We start from the raw sequence: 19,413 nt of genomic DNA on the forward strand, positions 1-19,413 counted from the left end.
GAGTTGCCATTTTCACTTCATGCGATCATGCTGCACTCTGGCAACGATACTTGGCACTTCTGATGTGGGAATATAAATTCTTTGAGATGATATACAATGTGGTCCATTTGTCACTGTCGTATCTACTGTGGTTTTTCTCTCCTGGGTCCTTGAAATCAGGGAGGTTTGAGTGGGACACCCTGTATATTGTGTCTGAACATTATGAATTACCTCAAAGAGATTGGTCTATTGACACATAGTCAACATGAATTTAGCAAATGTTGTTATTGTGAAACACAACTAGCACTTTACTCACACAAACTACTAAGTGCTATCGACAAAGGACTTCACATTGATTCCATATTTCTAGACTTCCAGGCACTTTTGACACCATACCTCACAAGCGGCTTGTAATCAAATTGCATGCTTATGGAATATCGTCTCAGTTGTGCAACTGAATTCATGATTTCCTGTCAGAGAGGTCACAGTTCACAGTAACTGACGGAAAGTCATCAAGTAAAACAAGAGTGATTAGTGGTGTTCCCCAAGGTACTGTTATAGGCCCTCTGTTGTTCTTTATCTATATAAACAATTTAGGAGACGATCTGAGCAGCCTTCTTAGGCTGTTTGCAGATGATGCTGTCATTTACCATCTAGTACAGTCATCAGAAGATCAAATTTAATTGCAAAATGATTTAAATAAAATATTTGTATGGTGAGAAAATTGGCAATTGGCTCTAAATAATGTAAAGTGTGAGGCCATTCACACGAGTGCTAAAAAGAACCTGTTTAACTTCAGTTATATGTTAAATCCAAATCTAAAAGCCATAAATTCGACTAAACACCTAGGAATTACAATTACAAACAACTTAAATTGGAAAGAATACAGAAAATGATATGGGAAGACAAAACAAGGACTGTGTTTTATTGGCAGAACACTTAGAAGATGCAATGGATCTACTAAAGAGACTGCCTACACTATGCTTGTCTGTCCTCGTTTGGAGTACTGCTGCATGGTGTGTGATCCTTACTAGACAGGATTAACAGAGTACACTGAGAAAGTTCAAAGAAGAGCAGCACATTTTGTATTATCAAGAAATAGGGGAGAGACTGTCACGGACATCATACGCGATTTGGGATTGAAATCATTAAAACAAAGGTGTCTTTCCTTGCAGCGGGATCTTCTCACAAAATTTTAATCACCAACTTTCTTCTCCCAATGCAAAACGTTTTTGTTGACACTGACCTAAATAGGGAGAAAAGATCATCATAACAAAGTAAGGGAAACCAGAGCTTGCACTGGAACAATAGAGAATTAATGTGAAGGTGGTCTGATGAACCCTCTGCCTGGCGCTTAAGTGTGATTTGCAGAGTAGCCATGTACATGTAGATATCCATGTTTAACCCTCATCAATACCTCATCCAATTACTCATATCCACCACTGAACCCACAATATTTAAGGCAATGAGTGGGAAGTCCTCTGATGCAACATGCTTCTTGAGTGCTTAATGAATTCCACCTGTCAATGGATGAAGCTCAACGGAGATTCACCCTGGGTGGCACCCGAGGCTGCTGCACCATTTATCGTGGCTGCCAGCCAAAACTGTCCCCCTAATCAACCCAGCTAATACTGTTCTTAGTTCACATGTTGAGACACTGGTCAGGCTGGGCCTGGCTAAAGTGGTCACCTACCATTGTGGTTGTCTCCCAGTCATCACTTGCATGTTACTGAAACATCTGATTCTCAGTTAAGAAGATGCTAAAATAAATTTAACCCACAAGTGGTTAGCAAACATCAGTGATAATTGGGAATGGTTGTTGCCTATCCTATCTACATGCTATGGCAGAGGATACTGAAATAGAAGACTGACATACACAACACACACTGAGGGTGCTATAGAACACATGGACATACAACACTATGAAGCTGCCGACCCCACTGCCGGAGGTGTTCTGAGGGACTGATCAAATGTTTGACCTTAGCTACAAAGAACTTCCAAAAACATTGCCCCATTCCTATTGATACTTTAACTGGATAGTCAAAAACTGATGTTATGATACCTTAATCAGCAATGTCTGAGATGGATATATGATATATCTAGAATGCTGATTGGTGGGCTCCTCGGCGAAAGACAAGATACCATAACAAATTCCTCCACAACTTGAATAATGTGGCACAAACCTGATCCTTTTCAGCTACATGAGCTAATTCTAAGGGTGGGGTTTCGCATACCAGCATAAGGAGTGATTAAGATTGACCACAGTAAAGAACACACTACCAGTGGCCTGAACCTGCAGGGGCTGTTTCTGCATGTTAATGAATACCTTTTCTTCCACATCCCTGAGGTTCTCCATGATGAGATTTATGGAACATAATCTGTGAAACAAAAAATAAATGTATGAACACTGGGTGGTTTTGGGAAACCACATGCAATTTAAATCAGTGTGGTCAGACTAGCATCTGAATAGCCTTCTTCCTCAATGAAAGTCCAACGTCATGCCACTCTGACACCTTAATCAGTGAAACACAGAAATCAACTAGCAAGTCAAATGAAAGCGGAAGTGTAGGAGAATAAATATGCAGTGTAAAATACATTGTGCTGCTCATAATCTCATTAAATTTCGATAGCAGCTGTCATGATGGATGACAAGAAAGGGAGTCATAAGTGGAGTGTATCTGTTGGTAGCATAGTTGGCTGTATCAAAAATTTAACTGTTTTCTCCACTCAAGGTTTCTTTCTGATTTAGTAGGAAATCTGTTACAGTGTGAGGACGAACACACATCTTAGAGCTGTTATTAGCCTTTAAACTTATAATTACAATGTTAATGCAGTGTTTGTTACTAATATTAACCACTATGTCTAATGCCCTCCTCTCTACCAGCAACAATTTTATTAAGTACCCATATGACTACTGTACTCATTATCATGGGGCATATTCTCTACCAGCCAGCAAACAATGCCTTCCTGCTACAGCCACCTGTTAACCAAAAATTTATTTTGTATGAGCCATTGTGCAGACACAAAAACACCCATCTACAAAGAAAAAAAAAACAGTGGAATTATTTCATACAACTTTTGTGATATATTTCACACCTCTGCCTGCAATACAACAAAGCATGTTCTAACAACAAATACAGTGTCCTGCGTATATTTAAACACTATTACCTTATTTCTTTGCTGAATGAAACTTTTTTCCTAAATAGGCTGTTACGTTATTTGAAACTGACAATTACTTCAGATAACTGGGCAATATGTACACCATGGTCATTTCCAAGTTTACTTGAGTGTACCGCCCTGCACAATATTTAAACAGGTTGCATTTAATTTCAGGAGAGTCTGACGTAGTATATCCCTTGCCAAAATGAAGCCCAAGAGGTCATCACATACTTCTCACAACATACAGTGCATACTGGAACTACAATATTTCGGTAAAGCAAGAACCTATACTGGAAAATAGTTACAGTCAACAAATTCACAATGGCTCAGTACCTGACAACTGAGAAAGTACTCCAGGGCAGCCAACACATATTCCACAGATCTACATGATAGGAAATTCAATTTATGTTCTTCAAGTATGATAATGCTACTTGCTAACTTAAAGAAAATGTGGGCTATCTATGCAGATTTGCAACTGGGATGTGTGTAGGGCACCTGCTGTTCATGTTGAATATTACTAGCTTCACGAATGTTCATTTTGAAAAAATTTATACAAATAACTACTCAGGGTCTGACAAAAGATTAACCATCTAGCTAAGGTTGCAGAGCCATGTGAAGTTGCCAACTTCATGATAACTAAAAACATATTAAACTTTGTAAACTTAATAAGTCACATCACATGTAACCCAGCTCTTACAAATATCTCACTTTCAGGTTTGGTGTGCTCTGAACAGATCTCTGCATGGTGCTGCCATCTCACTGATTTTTCTTAAACTAATGACAGATGAAAACCACTTCAGCTGTATTACTACACATTTGTTGTGTAATGACTGGTTTCATTTCTTTTAACACCTCAGGTTGCCAAGTTGTGCAATCTGAAGATATGTAAAGAAACAAAACCGGTTGTAACACAATAAATTTGTAATAACACAGCTGAGGTGGTTTTCATTAACATTAATGTCAGTTGTGGGCTCAATATGATCAACATTATCTATTAAATTAGTTTGGCATTCTCAAAGAACAATCCTCACTTGCTTGAAACCGCTTCACTGACCTGTGGTGCTGCTTTCTCAGTGGGCTAGCAGTGCATTTTCTGATAAATACATTGAAGTTTTTGACCGATACTTAGATCGAGCAGCTTCTGAAGGAACCATATGTAGGTTCTGGCTCCAAAAAGGACTTTCTGACAATGAATACAGTGATTTTGCATCTGAATCAGACTCAAGCACAAAAACAGCATTATATTAATATTATCATTCCATTATTTTGTATAATTTTGCTTGAGAAATCTGCAATATAAGTTAGACTTCCACTGTGTCTTCAGATGAAATTCCACCACTAACCGTAGATAATATTTTCTAATAATCATGGTAGCACTTCAAATGTAGTTCCATCTTTAGAACCAACATGCAAGAGAAGACATTCTACATTATATGATCAATCATCACTGCTTTAATTCAAAGAAGAAAGTGAATCTGTGATAGAAGTGGATTACAGCAGCAATGCTTTCAATATTTTTTCTATTTTTTTCTGCATCAATAATAAAACATGATAAGGCAGACACAAACAAATATTTGAAATCAACTGCAGATAAAATGATAAGATCAAAAAACATGAAACCCACAGGGTTGTGGAGCACATGAACTTGAGTAGAAATTCATGATATGTATTTGTTCTTTGCTGTCACAATCTACATGTCCCTAGCAAGAAAAACAGACTGTGAGATTACCTCAAAAAGGAACATACAATTTCACTGGACAGATATTACAGTTGAGCAAGTGTAGACAAGAATAATCAACTCATATCATACTACCTTTTCAAGAGCAGGGAAATAAAATGGTGGAAGATGGTTATCTTTCCACATTTTTACGACGACAGCCATGAATGCTTTCATCTTGTATCACAAAACAAGGAACAACTACCACAACAAATGCTGGCATCAGGCAAATTTTCTTCTGCAATTAGATGATGAGCTTGCAAAGAAAGAGAGTATACATCAATGTACTGCTATACAGTGTGTAACATTTTGCTGATAGCTCCTTCCACAGGAAATAAGATGCACCCAACAAGCATGCAAAGTTTGTGCAAAAACTGTCTGCAGAAAGTCTTCAAGAAAAGAAACAGTATGGTGATGCCCTGACTGTAAAGTTCTTCTAAGATGCCAGTGATTTAAATTGTATCACAGTTCAATGTAATTATAGGAACCCACGCATATTTTTTTTTCTTTTTCACTAAACACGTATTGAAATTTAAATAAAATTTACAAGCTTAATTTGTAGTAAATATACTTTATTTTGTAACTAGATTAATGAACAACCTTTAGCTGTATCAGCCGCTATCTAGTCAGCCATACTTTAAAGCGCACACCACGTGTTATGCCACCATGTTACCTACAGCTGCCAATGCAGCATGGGGACACTGCCACAAATACTTACACTGCTGCCAATGATATGCAAAGCATTCCCCTTCTAAAGCCCCAGTGGTTGTTCTACTGAAGTTCAAACATCGACATACACAGCCCCATTTGGTGTGTGTGTCTTTTCATAAAATTTACTGACTTTCATAGCAGTCAGGGTTCAATATCTATGGAATAGTCATTGTACTGGTAACTGTCTGAAATGTAAATCTTTTATACCTGTATATATTTCAACATTGAAAGCTAATGTTAACAACTGACACTGCAACTACAGTAAACAAAGATACATATTACTTTTACTATATGGTATTAGATGTAGAATAAAATAAAATCTGAATTCTCTGTCCATGAACTGCACCTGTTCCTCGATCCTGCATCCACTAAAGAACCACGAAGGAACTGGTGGATACGTATTTTAGAGATGCTAAAAAAAACTGAATTTTGTGACGTGCATGTACCAAAGGGACTGCGACTCAAAGTGTTAAAAATACAATGGGATGTACGGTTCCATCAAAATTGGAATGCAAGTGACGATTTGGCTTCCCAACATTTCATACTCCTTTTTCTTCCTCAGGGAAGTGTCACAACCAGGCTTCTCTTGTTTGCTATATTGAAATTTGCTTCCTTTATCAGAACACAGAAGAGTTTACAAAGATTCACCTCACCAACATTTTTAATGCAGTTGAAACTGCAACAAAATGTGCAGTTTAAATTGCACGGGAATGCTGAAGCAACATGCTGGTAAACTAGCAACTGAGGGTAAGACATCTCAATAGTTTAAATATAAAAAAACTCATTCTCAGTTAAAAGAAACCATCACCATTTCTGTTTCACAAGTTATCTATGGTTAACCATTTGGCACAATACTTTCCTCTTTGCATGCTATCATTTGCCATAACCTATCATTTACAAAATAAGAGGAATGTTATGAATCTTTCATTTTTGTTTTATCGTTTGCATGAGCAAGCAGAACTGGGTGTACTATGCATAATTCATTTTCTGGGGCCAGGAGATAGATATAAATGTCCTTCCAAGTTTAAAGGCCAAGTCAATCTGTTAGCTAACTTTTATAACGTATGACTCAACATGCACCAAATGCAAACTCACAGCAACACCTGTTTTTCATTGGAAACTATTCAAATTTAGTGCAATGAGTTACTTAATCTCAAAATATCACAAAATGACCATTAATGAAATGGTGCAGTTCATCATGAAACTAAAGAATGAAAATACAAGATATAAGAGAACCATTTTTTTACCAAATAGTTTCTTTCAAATCATTTGAAAAAGTCTGCAGAGCAGCCAGTGGATGCATGACATATTGGTTTGTCTTGTGGATTAACCACTGTTCTTTGAGAAACCCTACACTGCAGGCTGTGACATCAGACTGAAACAGGACTCCTAACTGGCCAGTGCAGGTAGCATTTAATGAATCCTAGAAGGGACACAGTACAGAGGCTATCATGGTAAAAATGCTAAGCTCCCAATTAGGAGCTGCAACATGAGCCAGCAAGTACACTTAGAGCAGATCTTACTCCACATGAGATGAGTTTAAGGCTTGCTTTTTCCTCTTACGTAACATAGAGTCCACTACTAACCATTAATATTCTGTAGCGTGATATAAAATGAAGGAACAACAAATATTTACATGTCACAGTTGTTTAGTAATTAATAACCTAATAATAACAGTTAGCCTACACTAAGAATATTAATATATTGTTTGGCAAACTCCTGTCATACCTCTGTCTCTGGATCAATAATAAGTATTTCTCCATATTTGTCTTCTTCGCCTTCAACTGAAGAAAGAGAAGAGAAATTAAAATACTAACAAAAGGAGATAATGACTTTAAAAAAATATTATTTTGAAGAGGTGATGGTTTACTACTCGTAACAATTGCTGAAACATCATGGTTGCACACAGCTGTATCAATCAATTTATTACATGGCCAGTTTCAGTCATTAACAGACCGACTCCAGATGTTTACATACAATGAAAGACCAAAATAAGGCATAGTGAGTCATTACAAAAAATAACTGTAAATATAGTAGTCAACATTTATAACATATTGAGATCTTACATTATGGAACTGTAATCATGTGTGAGACAACTCATAATCGCAATCAACCAGTACGGCACAGGCCAACAACTCCATTTAACTATAAATCCGGAGCTATACAGTATCTAGTAATTCTGTCACACAATGTTTTACAATATTGAAGTATGTCAAGGATATTACACTGATAGGAAGATATGCAGAACCAATGAGCCCACTATAATGTAAATTGCAGGCACTACTCAACCTGTGGCATCTCAATATCATTGACTTAATGGCAAAATAAAGTGGAGAAGTTGGATAGGTTTTGGTTTCTATTCTGCAACCTGTTTGGATTAAGGATCTACATATACCCCACTGATACCACAAAATATTCTTTTCAGTTGTGGAAGTTATTAAGGCATCCAAAACTGCATCATCTATAGTGGTGACACTGCATGAAACCCTATTACACTTCTTCACTGTGTTGTCACCTTCCAGGCTGTTTGAATAATGCATGTTCTAAGCAATGTTTGAATAATGTATAACAATTGGTATTTTAGTCCAATAAGGCTTGAAGTCTGGTGATTATGTTTCTCATTGTTCAATAACATACAGTTTTCAAAAGATGCTTACTGAGTGGGTTTAATGATAAATGCTGCAGGTACACTGCTACTGCAGCTGCTATAGGATGTACATAGTGTAGGTGACTCTCATACTGAAAACATATGTTCTCACCATATGCTCAAAATACACAATAGCAATATTAACAGATTGAATGTACCTTACACTTTAAATCAGTATGTTGTTCTTGCCCTAAGGACAGGGTTCATCCTTTTTATGCTTGAGATTGTTTACTGGTAAGGATGAATGTATAGATACTGCCATACTGTTTGTGCTACATGAGTCTGACAGTGTATTAATTCTGTAGATATTAACAGTTCCAGATTAACTGTAATGTATTCACGTATTTTGACACTCTTCTGACAAATGATCAGGGTGGTAAGTATTATATTCAAATATTTTAGGTTAGGTTAGTGGTGTTTAACGTCCCGTCGACAACGAGGTCATTAGAGATGGAGCACAAGCTCGGGTTAGGGAAGGATGGGGAAGGAAATCAGCCGTGCCCTTTCAAAGGAACCATCCCGGCATTTGCCTGAAACGATTTAGGGAAATCACGGAAAACCTAAATCAGGATGGCCGGAGACGGGATTGAACCGTCGTCCTCCCGAATGCGAGTCCAGTGTGCTAACCACTTCAAATATTTTATGTTTTTATGTTATACTTTCTGTCATGTTCCATACCCCCAAGAATCATCTCACTTTTGGGTCTATGGAATGAAAACTGAATATAATCTACTCTAAATCTGATACTTGACCTTATTACATGCTAATGTCAACACAAAAGACCTTTTAACTGATGAATAATAGAATGATTATAAAGTCTGTAGACTCATATGTTGAATTCATTTTCAATAGATGGCTATTCAAATTTTGTTCTCCTCAAATGTTGAACTTTTATTTTAGGTAAAATAAGATCAATTTTTAGCTAGGATTGATTGTATCTAATATATATGAAGTAAGAAAAATACCATGATGGCCTGTAAGTTGTCTACTTAAGGTTGTTAGTTGGTTGTCAAGATGGTGTGTTCAATATTCCTGAACGTTTTATTGTATACAGCATTGTAGTCTACTTTGCATATGTCATATACAAAATATTTTTAAGATTTTAGAAACATGGGATGTTCAGAAATTATACTGAAGTAATAATGTCTTCTTGTTTCCATTTACGCCTTTTATGTACGTTTATGATGATGTAAGATACCACAACATTTTGTAAGAGGTTTACAAAAGAAGTCAGTTTACACTACATACTTTTATTCTTTAATTTTACTTGGCACAAAAAGAAGTAAAAGTGACTAGCATTGTTGCTCGGCAGACAATGTGTCACTAATTCTGAAAGACTTTCCTTTTAAAATGTGTTAGCACATTTCCTTTGAAAAGTCTTAAGTGTAACAGTTCAGTGCATAAAAATGGTCATTGTCTTAGTTTTAAGCATTAAGAACATTAGTGAAGGAAGCAAATCATGATCAAACACATCTCAAGTACGGTGTGACCATCATACTATGAATATGCTTACCAGCTCCCGAGTACACTCACGCACTTACATTTGCTCCTGAGAATACAGATCGAAATAATGTGCTGTGACAAATGAAAATCATGTCAGACTGGTACTGAAACCTGGATTACCTGTTTTTTTGAGAGCACAGGCCTTTAGCCACTACGTTACCTCAGCATGCCTCCTAGACTGAGTAAAACTTCCACTGACACTAATTGTAGCATGTCATTTCTGAAATGGGTGTGACAGACTGCAACTGTCATCTTCTCTGCAGAATGATTACTGGACCCCCGTACAATGTCAAGTTAGGAAGCACGGACATATTCTTCCTGCAGGTCTCTGCTGCTCAGAACCTGGACCCACCAGTGGACCAAGAAGACCTCATGGTCATCTTTACTCAGTGAATGCCCTCGTGGGTAAGGTGGCAGTTTATCAATTTCCTTTCAAAGTCAGCAGAAGAGTCAGTAGATATATTTTCAGCCTTGGATGAATTCTGGATAGGAGGTGACAGAAATAATGTACAATATTTAAGTGTCCAAAACAGCCCTCCCCGATGCAATGCTGTGAGCGAATGGGGAAAGGAGACAGACTTGCTATTTGGCAAAATAGTCACCAGCAGCATGGCGACAGGGGCAGAGAGATATGGCAATGTGCAATATGAATTATGCACACAGACTGTGGGTAATGCAGGAACTGTTTAACAGGGAACCCAAACTATAGTGAGGAGGGGTACAATCCCACAGACAGTCTTATATAAATGTTTCCCCTTACACAGGGAAACTCATGTGAGGTCTCCTACAGCTCCCCGTGAAGACCTTACAAATCAACAGGACCAGAGATTTTATCTCCCAGTAGAGAATTACAAGGTGTGACCAAATCCCATTAGAAGATTTTCTGTCTGCAGACAGCAATGTACATGAAAATGTACACTGCCACTCTTACGTAAATTTGCAGTGTCACAGTGAAAATGTAGCTGTCATTGACACTGGGGTGGTCGTTAGCATGGTGTCAGAACATTTTATGACACTGTTTATAATTAAACAAGTATCTTCTTTTCCTGGTCACAACAGTAAAGTTGGAGAAGCTTGGGGGAGGGGTATGGTTCCAAGATTGTGACACGATAGACCCTATTACACACCATAATAGATGATGTAACAAGGAATCAGCTGTCACTTGCAATTCCAGGGTTGATTGCATCTGCGTTATCAGGTTGGGACTGGTTTTGGTGTCCACCAGTGCTGTCATCAGTTGTAAATGGCAGTGCCTGTTTGTGTGCTCAATCAGAGGCCACAGGAGTCACTTTCACTGCAACATTATCCATACCATGCAATTAGCTGATAGTTTTACCCGAAAGGCCGCGTCCCCTCTTCAAAAGGAACCAACTGCCAGCAGTGAGACATTCCCTCACTCAAAAGAAAATACCAAAGTTCCACCTGCATTATGGAAATCCACATAATATTAATATGAAAACCAGCAATTACACTTACCTATCTTTTGCTCAACATAGACACTGGAACTGAAAAGAGTCTACACCGTTATCAGTAACCTAAAGTAATTCCTACATTAAGTAACCTCCTTTAACTAAGAAAAGACAGTTCACTAATATCCACTAACCTGTGGAGTATTATTGTTGTCAGACGCAAGCTTCTTCGGAAGCACGAAACAGCAACAATGCCCAGGTTAAGTCATTTAGTATGTATGGCACTGTTTAGCTTAGTGTTTCCTTTCCTTAGATTTTGTTTTGTGTTGTGTTTAATACTAAGTGATATCAGTACTAGCTCAGTGAGTATCTAGAACAGTGACCTTTTGTTAAGTAAATTTGACTTACTGGAGTACTCAAGTTCAGAGATGAGAGGCTGTAGGCATGACATTGGAGAAAAATGAACTTCTCCACCTCTTGTTCAATATGTGATATGCAGCCCAAGGATGGTAAATTCCCTTGTCCTGCCATTACTCACTTGATGTGGTCATCATCTTATGAGTACCAGTAGCACAACAGTCTTTCCTCTTTAAAGAACTTTGGTGCTGAGTCCTAGATGCTTCACTACGTGTGAGCATGGCAATCTTTCTCACGAGGGATGCCACGATGTTGGGATCACAGATTTACTTCAAACTCTGTACACCTTTAGTAGGCCATTAAAACAACAGAATGTGCAAGTAGTAAGGTGCACTACTCTGGCAATTCCCAGAAAATCACAAAAGAAGTTTTACACATCCATTATGTAACTGATGTATCTGTGCGTCGGTGCTGGACATTAGAGTTCATGGTGGTCAAGTGGTTAGTGTTTGATTTATGTAAGAAGAACATGTATGAGGCGACAGTTCAACTCCCGCACAAACTTAACTTTTAATCTTTTTTTTTTTATCACTGGTCATACTATTTAATTTATATGACATCTGAGAAAACGTGTATTTTCATGAAGTTTTTGTGAATTTCATGTTACTATTTTTAATTAAATTTAATTATAACTATTGACAAGGAAATGAAGAAACACACAGGGTTTTCCTGAAAATGTATGCCTCTTGTGATTTGCAAAATCCATTGTACATGCAATCTGGTAAGGTACTCGGAACTACTTTGCACCTCAGCACTTCGAGCTGCAGACACAGAGGCAGGCCCCATTTGTCAGTTAACCTCTGTAGTGGTGAGACATTGCTAACATAGCAAGAACAAATAGCCTAGGTGCAAATTTTTTGCATATCACAGAATTTACACTTTTACTACAAAAATGAAGGTTTGAACGGGAGTTGAAGCGTTGCCTCATACACGTTTGTCTTCCAAAGCTCAAAAGCTAACCACTTGACCACCATGAACTGTAACATCCAGCACCTGCACACAAACACATCAGTTACATAATAGACATGCAAAACTTCTCTTGCAATTTTCTCGGAATTGCCAGAGTAGTACCCCTTACTACTCCCACATTACGTTGTTTTAATGGCCTACTAAAGGAGTACAAAGTTTGAAGTAAGTCTGTGATCCCAAAGTCGTGGCCTCCCCTTGTCAGTAACAGTAACAATTAATTTAGGAAACACAGCCTCGGCTGCTGGCCTGACTGATCAGGAAGAAATTATAGCCATTAATGGATGTCCATTCCTATTATGCAGTGATGTGAACTTGCAAGCCATCTGTCATTGACACAACAGAAATAATGTATTACCTGGTAACTTTAAAAACAGGATTGGTGGTCAATGAATCTATTCATGTAGTATTCTAATCAGATGTCATTGATGTGTTAGTGTGTATAAGGTGTACGAGTATTATGAATATTTGTTTTTGTGTGGGGGGCACTTCTATTGGAGCTGGTTAATTTCGTTTCGTGTGGGTGACCAAGTAGTTCAGATATGGCATCATGGTAGTAGACATTAAGTCTCTGTGCCTACCTTTAGAAGACTGGACATGCTCATATTTGTGCATATCGTGTTTAAGTGATTATATTGTGTGAATGAATGCAGGAATTTGTTTATAATTTTACTTTACATTAGAAATGGCTTCATGGTCTCCAATAATCTAATGACATTTTCAGAACCAATAAAGACTTAAAATACCAATAGATGTGGTTTGATTTTGAAAAGAGTTGTATTCAATACACTAGATCACTAACAGCCTGGGATAGCAAATTATGTATGAAATGGGTGTAGGGATCAATAACCTACCTGTAGATGGAGTGTAGTAACAATCTTAAGTTTGTAGCATCAGCTGTTTGTGGTATTAATGTAAGAAATACATACTTTTACTGCTGTTACCAGTCATTGCCTTGGTCAACAGTCTTCACTAGGTAGTGGCCACTGTACCCGGTTGCACTGTCGATACTTGACAGAGATTTTGAGCTTATACTTGGAGAGCTTGGACTATTTGGATAGTTGGAGCTTTAGGGCGCAAAACTGCTAAGGTCATAAGCACCCATATCATAATGTAAGAAAAAATGTATTAAATAAAAACCTGGGGTAAAAAAGACAAAAACCTAATCAAGCAACTTCAAAAGAGGAGCAGCTAAGGACATGGGACTCCCTAGGGAAAATTTCTCAAAACATCATTGATATGGAGGAGGTCCCCACAGGGGGATCAAATTTGCTTTGCCATGCCGCTGCGGAGAATGAAAAGATGTGATTGATGGAATGCTTGATATCCACTAAAACATCTGCCAAAGTAAACGACAAACTTAGACATAAACAGTTAAAAGATGGGCACCGGATCAGAAAACTGTGCACCATGAGGGGTTGAGGGCAGTACCACTTAATAAATGGCGGTGACTAAAGTGACAGTGTCCTATACGCAGCTGGGCTAAAGTGACCAACTCCCAGTGTAAGGGCCAAGAGGAAGTCGACTCTGCTATTGGAAGAGGTTTAATGGCTCAGACTTTGTTCCCCTGGAAACAAGACCACTGTGCACTCAAGTGATACTACATGCCGATAAACAGTGACATGAAGAACATCAGAGGGAACAGAATGACTAGCAGGCCAAGGGAGGAGAGCTGCAGCCTTTGCAGCAGCATCAACAGTCATATTCCCCAGCACGCTGACGTGACCAACAACCCACAAGAAAACCACGTTGGCTCCCCAACAGTAAGTGAGTGGAGGCATTCTTGAATTGGATCCATTGTACTAAAGGGTGGACTAAGATCAGTGCGCAAAGGCTCTGAAAGAGCACTGAGAAAATCTGAGCAGATGACACAATTTGGAAGCCCGTGTCGTTGGTTGTACTGGGTGGCTTGATAAAGGGCTTGAAGATCCATGGTAAAAATCGAGCACTGTTCAAGATATTGAAAAGTATCGTCGTACAAAGGCACAACCAACACCATAGCTGATCTTGGAACTGTTGGTATAGACGAAGACCCTGCCCCAGGCAATGTGAAAAGTGCAAGTAAGTCACTGTGGTACACCAGGCCAGGAGTAGTGTCCTTAGGAAGCAAATGGAGTCCAAAATGAAATGTACCTTGGCACGAAGCAAACAAAAGCAGACTCTGGGAGGCTACAGAGAAGACATGTGCAGTCCATACTAGCGGTCAAGGGAATCGTTAAAAAAAAAAAAAAAAAAAAAAAAAAAAAAAAAAAAAAAAAAAAAAAAAAAAAAAAAAAGAGAGAGAGAGCATAGGATGGGTGATTGGGCAAAAAAAAGACAGTTGGCTCGTGTAACGACTGAGGAGAACATCCTGCCAGTAGGACAATGGTAAGTCAGCATCCTCAGCATAAAGACTCTCATAATGGGACTAGTATAGAATATGCCAGTGGCCAAACATGTGCAGATAAATATATGATACATCCATAATCAAGTTTCGAATGAACAAGGGACCGGTATAAACAGAGGATGGTCCCATGGGTTACCGCTTAAAACATATAGAACATTCAGAGAACGAGTACAATTAGCTTCCAGGTAAGAGTCATGGGAAGACCAACAGAGTTTCCTATCAAACACGAGTCACAAGAATTTTGCTGCGTCAACGAATGGAAGAAGGAATGGGCCAAGACGTAGGAACAGGGGAAGAAACTCCTGGCACTGCCATCAGTTCATATAGACAGTCTTTTCAGTGAAAATGCGGACGCCATTGATACTCCATGAGTAAATATGATCAAGACATCACTGAAAACGCCACTCAAATAGATAGGTTCGTTGAGAGCTGCAATAGATCACAAAGTCATCAACAAAAAGAGAGCCTGAGATACCTGGCAAGAGAGAATCCCTAACAGGGTTAATGGCTGTGGCAAATAAGACAACGTTGAGTACAGAACCCTGAGGCACCCCAATCTCTTGAATAAAAGTGACCAAGAGAGCAGAGCCCATACATACCTTAACTACACAGTCTTTTAAAAAATTCCTGAATAAAAAGGAGGAAGCGACCCTAAAAGCCCCACTCGTACATAATATGGAGGATATCCATCCTCCAGCAGGTGTCATACACCTTCTCCAAATCAAAAACCATGGCCACAGTCCGCAAAAAATTGTTCATAGTATGAGCTGGCAAGGTGAGGAGATGATCAACTGCACAATGCCTATGGAATCGACATTGGACGTAAGTGAGGAGATTACGAAACTCAAGCCACCACATCACCCGACCATTAATCATACGTTCCATCATCTACATCTATATACATACTCCGCAATCCACCATACGGTGCGTGGCAGAGGGTACCTCTTATGACAACTAGCATATTCTCTTCCTGTTCCACTCCCAAACAGAACGAGGGAAAAATGAGTGCCTATATGCCTCTGTACGAGCCCTAATCTCTCTCTTATCTTATCTTTGTGGTCTTTCCGCGAAATATAAGTTGGCGGCAGTAAAATTGTATTGCAGTCAGCCTCAAATGCTGGTTCTCTAAATTTCCTCAGTAGCGATTCATGAAAAGATCACCCCCTTTTCTCTAGAGTCTCCCACCCGAGTTCCTGAAGCATTTCCGTAATACTCGCGTGATGATCAAAACTACCAGTAACAAATCTAGCAGCCCGCCTCTGAATTGTTTCTACGACCTCCCTCAATCCGACCTGAAAGGGATCCTAAACGCTCGAGCAATACTCAAGAATAAGCCGTATTAGTGTTTTATAAGCGGTCTCCTTTACAGATGAACCACACCTTCCGAAAATTCTACCAATGAACCGAAGACGACTATCCACCATCCCCACAACTCCCATTACATGTTTCTCCCACTTCATATCGCTCTGCAATGTTACGCCCAAATATTTAATTGAAGTGACTGTGTCAAGCGCTACACTACTAATGGAGTATTCAAACATTATGGGATTCTTTTTCCTATTCATCTGCATTAATTTACTTTTATCTATATTTAGAGTTAGCTGTCATTCTTTACACCAGTCACAAATCCTGTCCAAGTCATCTTGTATCCTCCGACAGTCACTCAACGACGACACCTTCCCGTACACCACAGCATCATCAGCAAACAGCCGCACATTGCTATCCAACCTATCCAAAAAATCATTTATGTAGATAGAAAACAACAGCAGACCTACCACACTTCCCTGGGGTACTCCAAATGATACCCTCACCTCCGATGAACACTCACCATCAAGGATAACGTACTGGGTTCCCTCACCTCCGATGAACACTCACCATCAAGGATAACGTACTGGATTCTATTACTTAAGAAGTCTTCGAGCCACTCACATATTTGGGAACCAATCCCATATGCTCGTACCTTAGTTAGGAGTCTGCAGTGGGGCACCGAGTTAAATGCTTTCCGGAAGTCAAGGAATATGGCATCCGTCTGATGCCCTTCATCCATGATTCGCAAGATATCATGTGAAAAAAGGGCGAGTTGCGTTTCACAGGAGCAATGCTTTCTAAAGCCGTGCTGATGCATGGACAGCAACTTCTCTGTCTCATGGAAATTCATTATATTCGAACTGAGAATATGTTCGAGAATCCTGCAACAAACCGATGTTAAGGATATTGGTCTGTAATTTTGAGGATCCGTCCTTCTACCTTTCTTACATACAGGCATCACCTGCGCTTTTTCCAGTCGCTCGGGACTTTACATTGGGCAAGAGAATCGTGATAAATGCAAGCTAAGTAAGGATCCAATGCAGCAGAGTACTCTCTGTAAAACCGATTTGGAATCCCATCGGGACCTGGCGATTTATTTATTTTCAACCCATTCAGCTGCTTCACAACCCCAGGGATATCTATCACTACGTCCTCCATACGGAAATCTGTACAAGACTCAAACGGCGGTATGTTTGTACGATCCTCCTGCGTGAAAAATTTCTCAAATGCTAAATTTAATATTTCAGCTTTCGTTTTGCTGTCTTCCGTTGCCAGGCCAGACTGATCAGTGAGTGACTGGACGGAAGCCTTCAACCCGCTTACCGATTTTACGTAAGACCAGAATTTCCTTGGATTTTCAGCAAGATCTTTTACTAAGTTATGACGGTGGTAGTGGTTTGATGCTTCGCGTATCGCTCTTTTTACAGCAGCACGAATCTCTACTAACTTTTGCCTGTCCTCATTCTCCCGATCTTTCTTGTACCGCAAGTGCAACTGCCTTTGCTTCCTGAGCATTCTCCGAATTGCGCTGTTAAACCACTGTGGGTCTTTTGCGTCCCTAACCCACTTTTTCGGCACATACTTGTCCAATGCGTGATTTACAATGTGTTTAAAATTTGCCCATAATTCTATCACGTCCATCGTACTGGAAGTAAATGAAGTCAGTTCATTTACTAAGTGGGAAGCTAACAATTGCTTATCTGCTCTTTCTAGTAAGAATATTCTCCTAGCCTTCTTGACCGACTTTTTAACTTTCGTAACCATAGTCGTAATGACAACATCATGATCACTAATCCCTGTCTCATCACTGACACCGTCGATGAGGTCTGGTCTGTTCGTGGCTACCAGATCTAAAATATTTCCATTACACGTTGGCTGTCGACTTAGCTGCTCAAGACAGTTTTCGGATAATGTGTTCAAAAGTAATTCACACGACGGCTTGTCTGTACCACCTGTAATAAATCGAGAGACATCCCAGTCTATACTAGGTAGGTTGAAGTCACCTCCGACTAATATAGCATGATCCGGGTACTTCTGCGATGCAGAATGTAGACTCCCTTTGAATGATTATAGAACTGTCACGGTGGAACCTGGTGGCCGGTAATAACACCCCACAATTAACTTTATTTCCCCTAGCCCTGTTAGACGTGTCCAGATAACTTCGCGATCACACTCTACTTCGACCTCAGTAGACACAATATTTTTGTCAACTGCAATGAAGACACCACCTCCTATGGTGTCTAATCTGTCTTTCCGATACACGTTCCAACCCTAAATATTTCAGAACTTCCTATCTCAGGGTTCAACCAGGTCTCAACCCCAAGAATAACTTGCACGCCACACGCTTCCTGGAGGGCAGTAAATTCAGGAACTTTATTCTGAACACTCATGTTGCAGACGCTACTGGTGTGGGAAATTGGTTAGTAGCTGGAAGTAAAATGTTTGTCCTTACCAAGCGTTAGGTATGTGAATGACAATGGCCTAACACACTAGTGACTGGGAAATGTGCCATCTGCCCAAATGTGGTTACATGTAAGGAGGAGAAAGCATAGCCCATCAGGAGATAAGTGTTGCAACGTCAGAACTTGAATGCCCTCCGGTCCTGGAGTGGATGACTGGGACAAAGAGAGTGCATGTCTAAGCTCCCTCATAGTAAAAGCAGTATTGTGACATTCACTATTCTGGGAGTAGAAAGATACCATCCTTGCCTCAGCCACCCATTTTAGAGGAAAGAAGGCAGGTGGTAGTGGATGGAACTTGAAATGGGTAGTTCCATTACTAACGGAATGACCCTCAGTGATTGTTTTTGCACTGCAAGTGTAGAAAAGACCAAGACTCATGATAAAAGAAAAAATTTAATATTGTATTTTCTACACAAGCAAAGGAACACAGTTTATTTAATTTAATAGTTTAAGTTTCATTCACATAATGAGACTTACATAAAAAACACTCTGGTAACAGAATGACATAATTCAGATGTGCATATAGTTCTCATTTATAATGCAACAATAATGCAGCTCGGCCATTTGTTATTAAAGTTCACAAAAATTATAATGTGAAGAGGAATAAATGGGAAACAAAATGGCATAGACGTTAAACACATTTAACTAATATTTTACTGACAAAATAAAAAAAAATCGCTGGTAACAGAATGACACTTAATAGTAATGGAATGACACTTTCACTTGAACATTACCAGTTTTGTTCTACA

At 39.1% G+C, this 19,413-nt stretch overlaps 1 protein-coding gene across 1 annotated transcript in view; it reads right to left on the bottom strand.

The window, feature by feature from the left end:
- The window catches only part of LOC126235850 (protein phosphatase 1 regulatory subunit 7), a 75,856-nt gene that overhangs the window by 40,177 nt on the left and 16,266 nt on the right, over positions 1 to 19,413 (bottom strand). The window contains exon 3 of the mRNA XM_049944716.1: positions 7,295 to 7,350. Coding sequence (XP_049800673.1) covers positions 7,295 to 7,350 — 56 coding nt within the window. The remainder of the gene's footprint in view (positions 1 to 7,294; positions 7,351 to 19,413) is intronic.

This window comes from Schistocerca nitens, chromosome 2, assembly GCF_023898315.1.
Source record: "Schistocerca nitens isolate TAMUIC-IGC-003100 chromosome 2, iqSchNite1.1, whole genome shotgun sequence".
NCBI lineage: Eukaryota > Metazoa > Arthropoda > Insecta > Orthoptera > Acrididae > Schistocerca > Schistocerca nitens.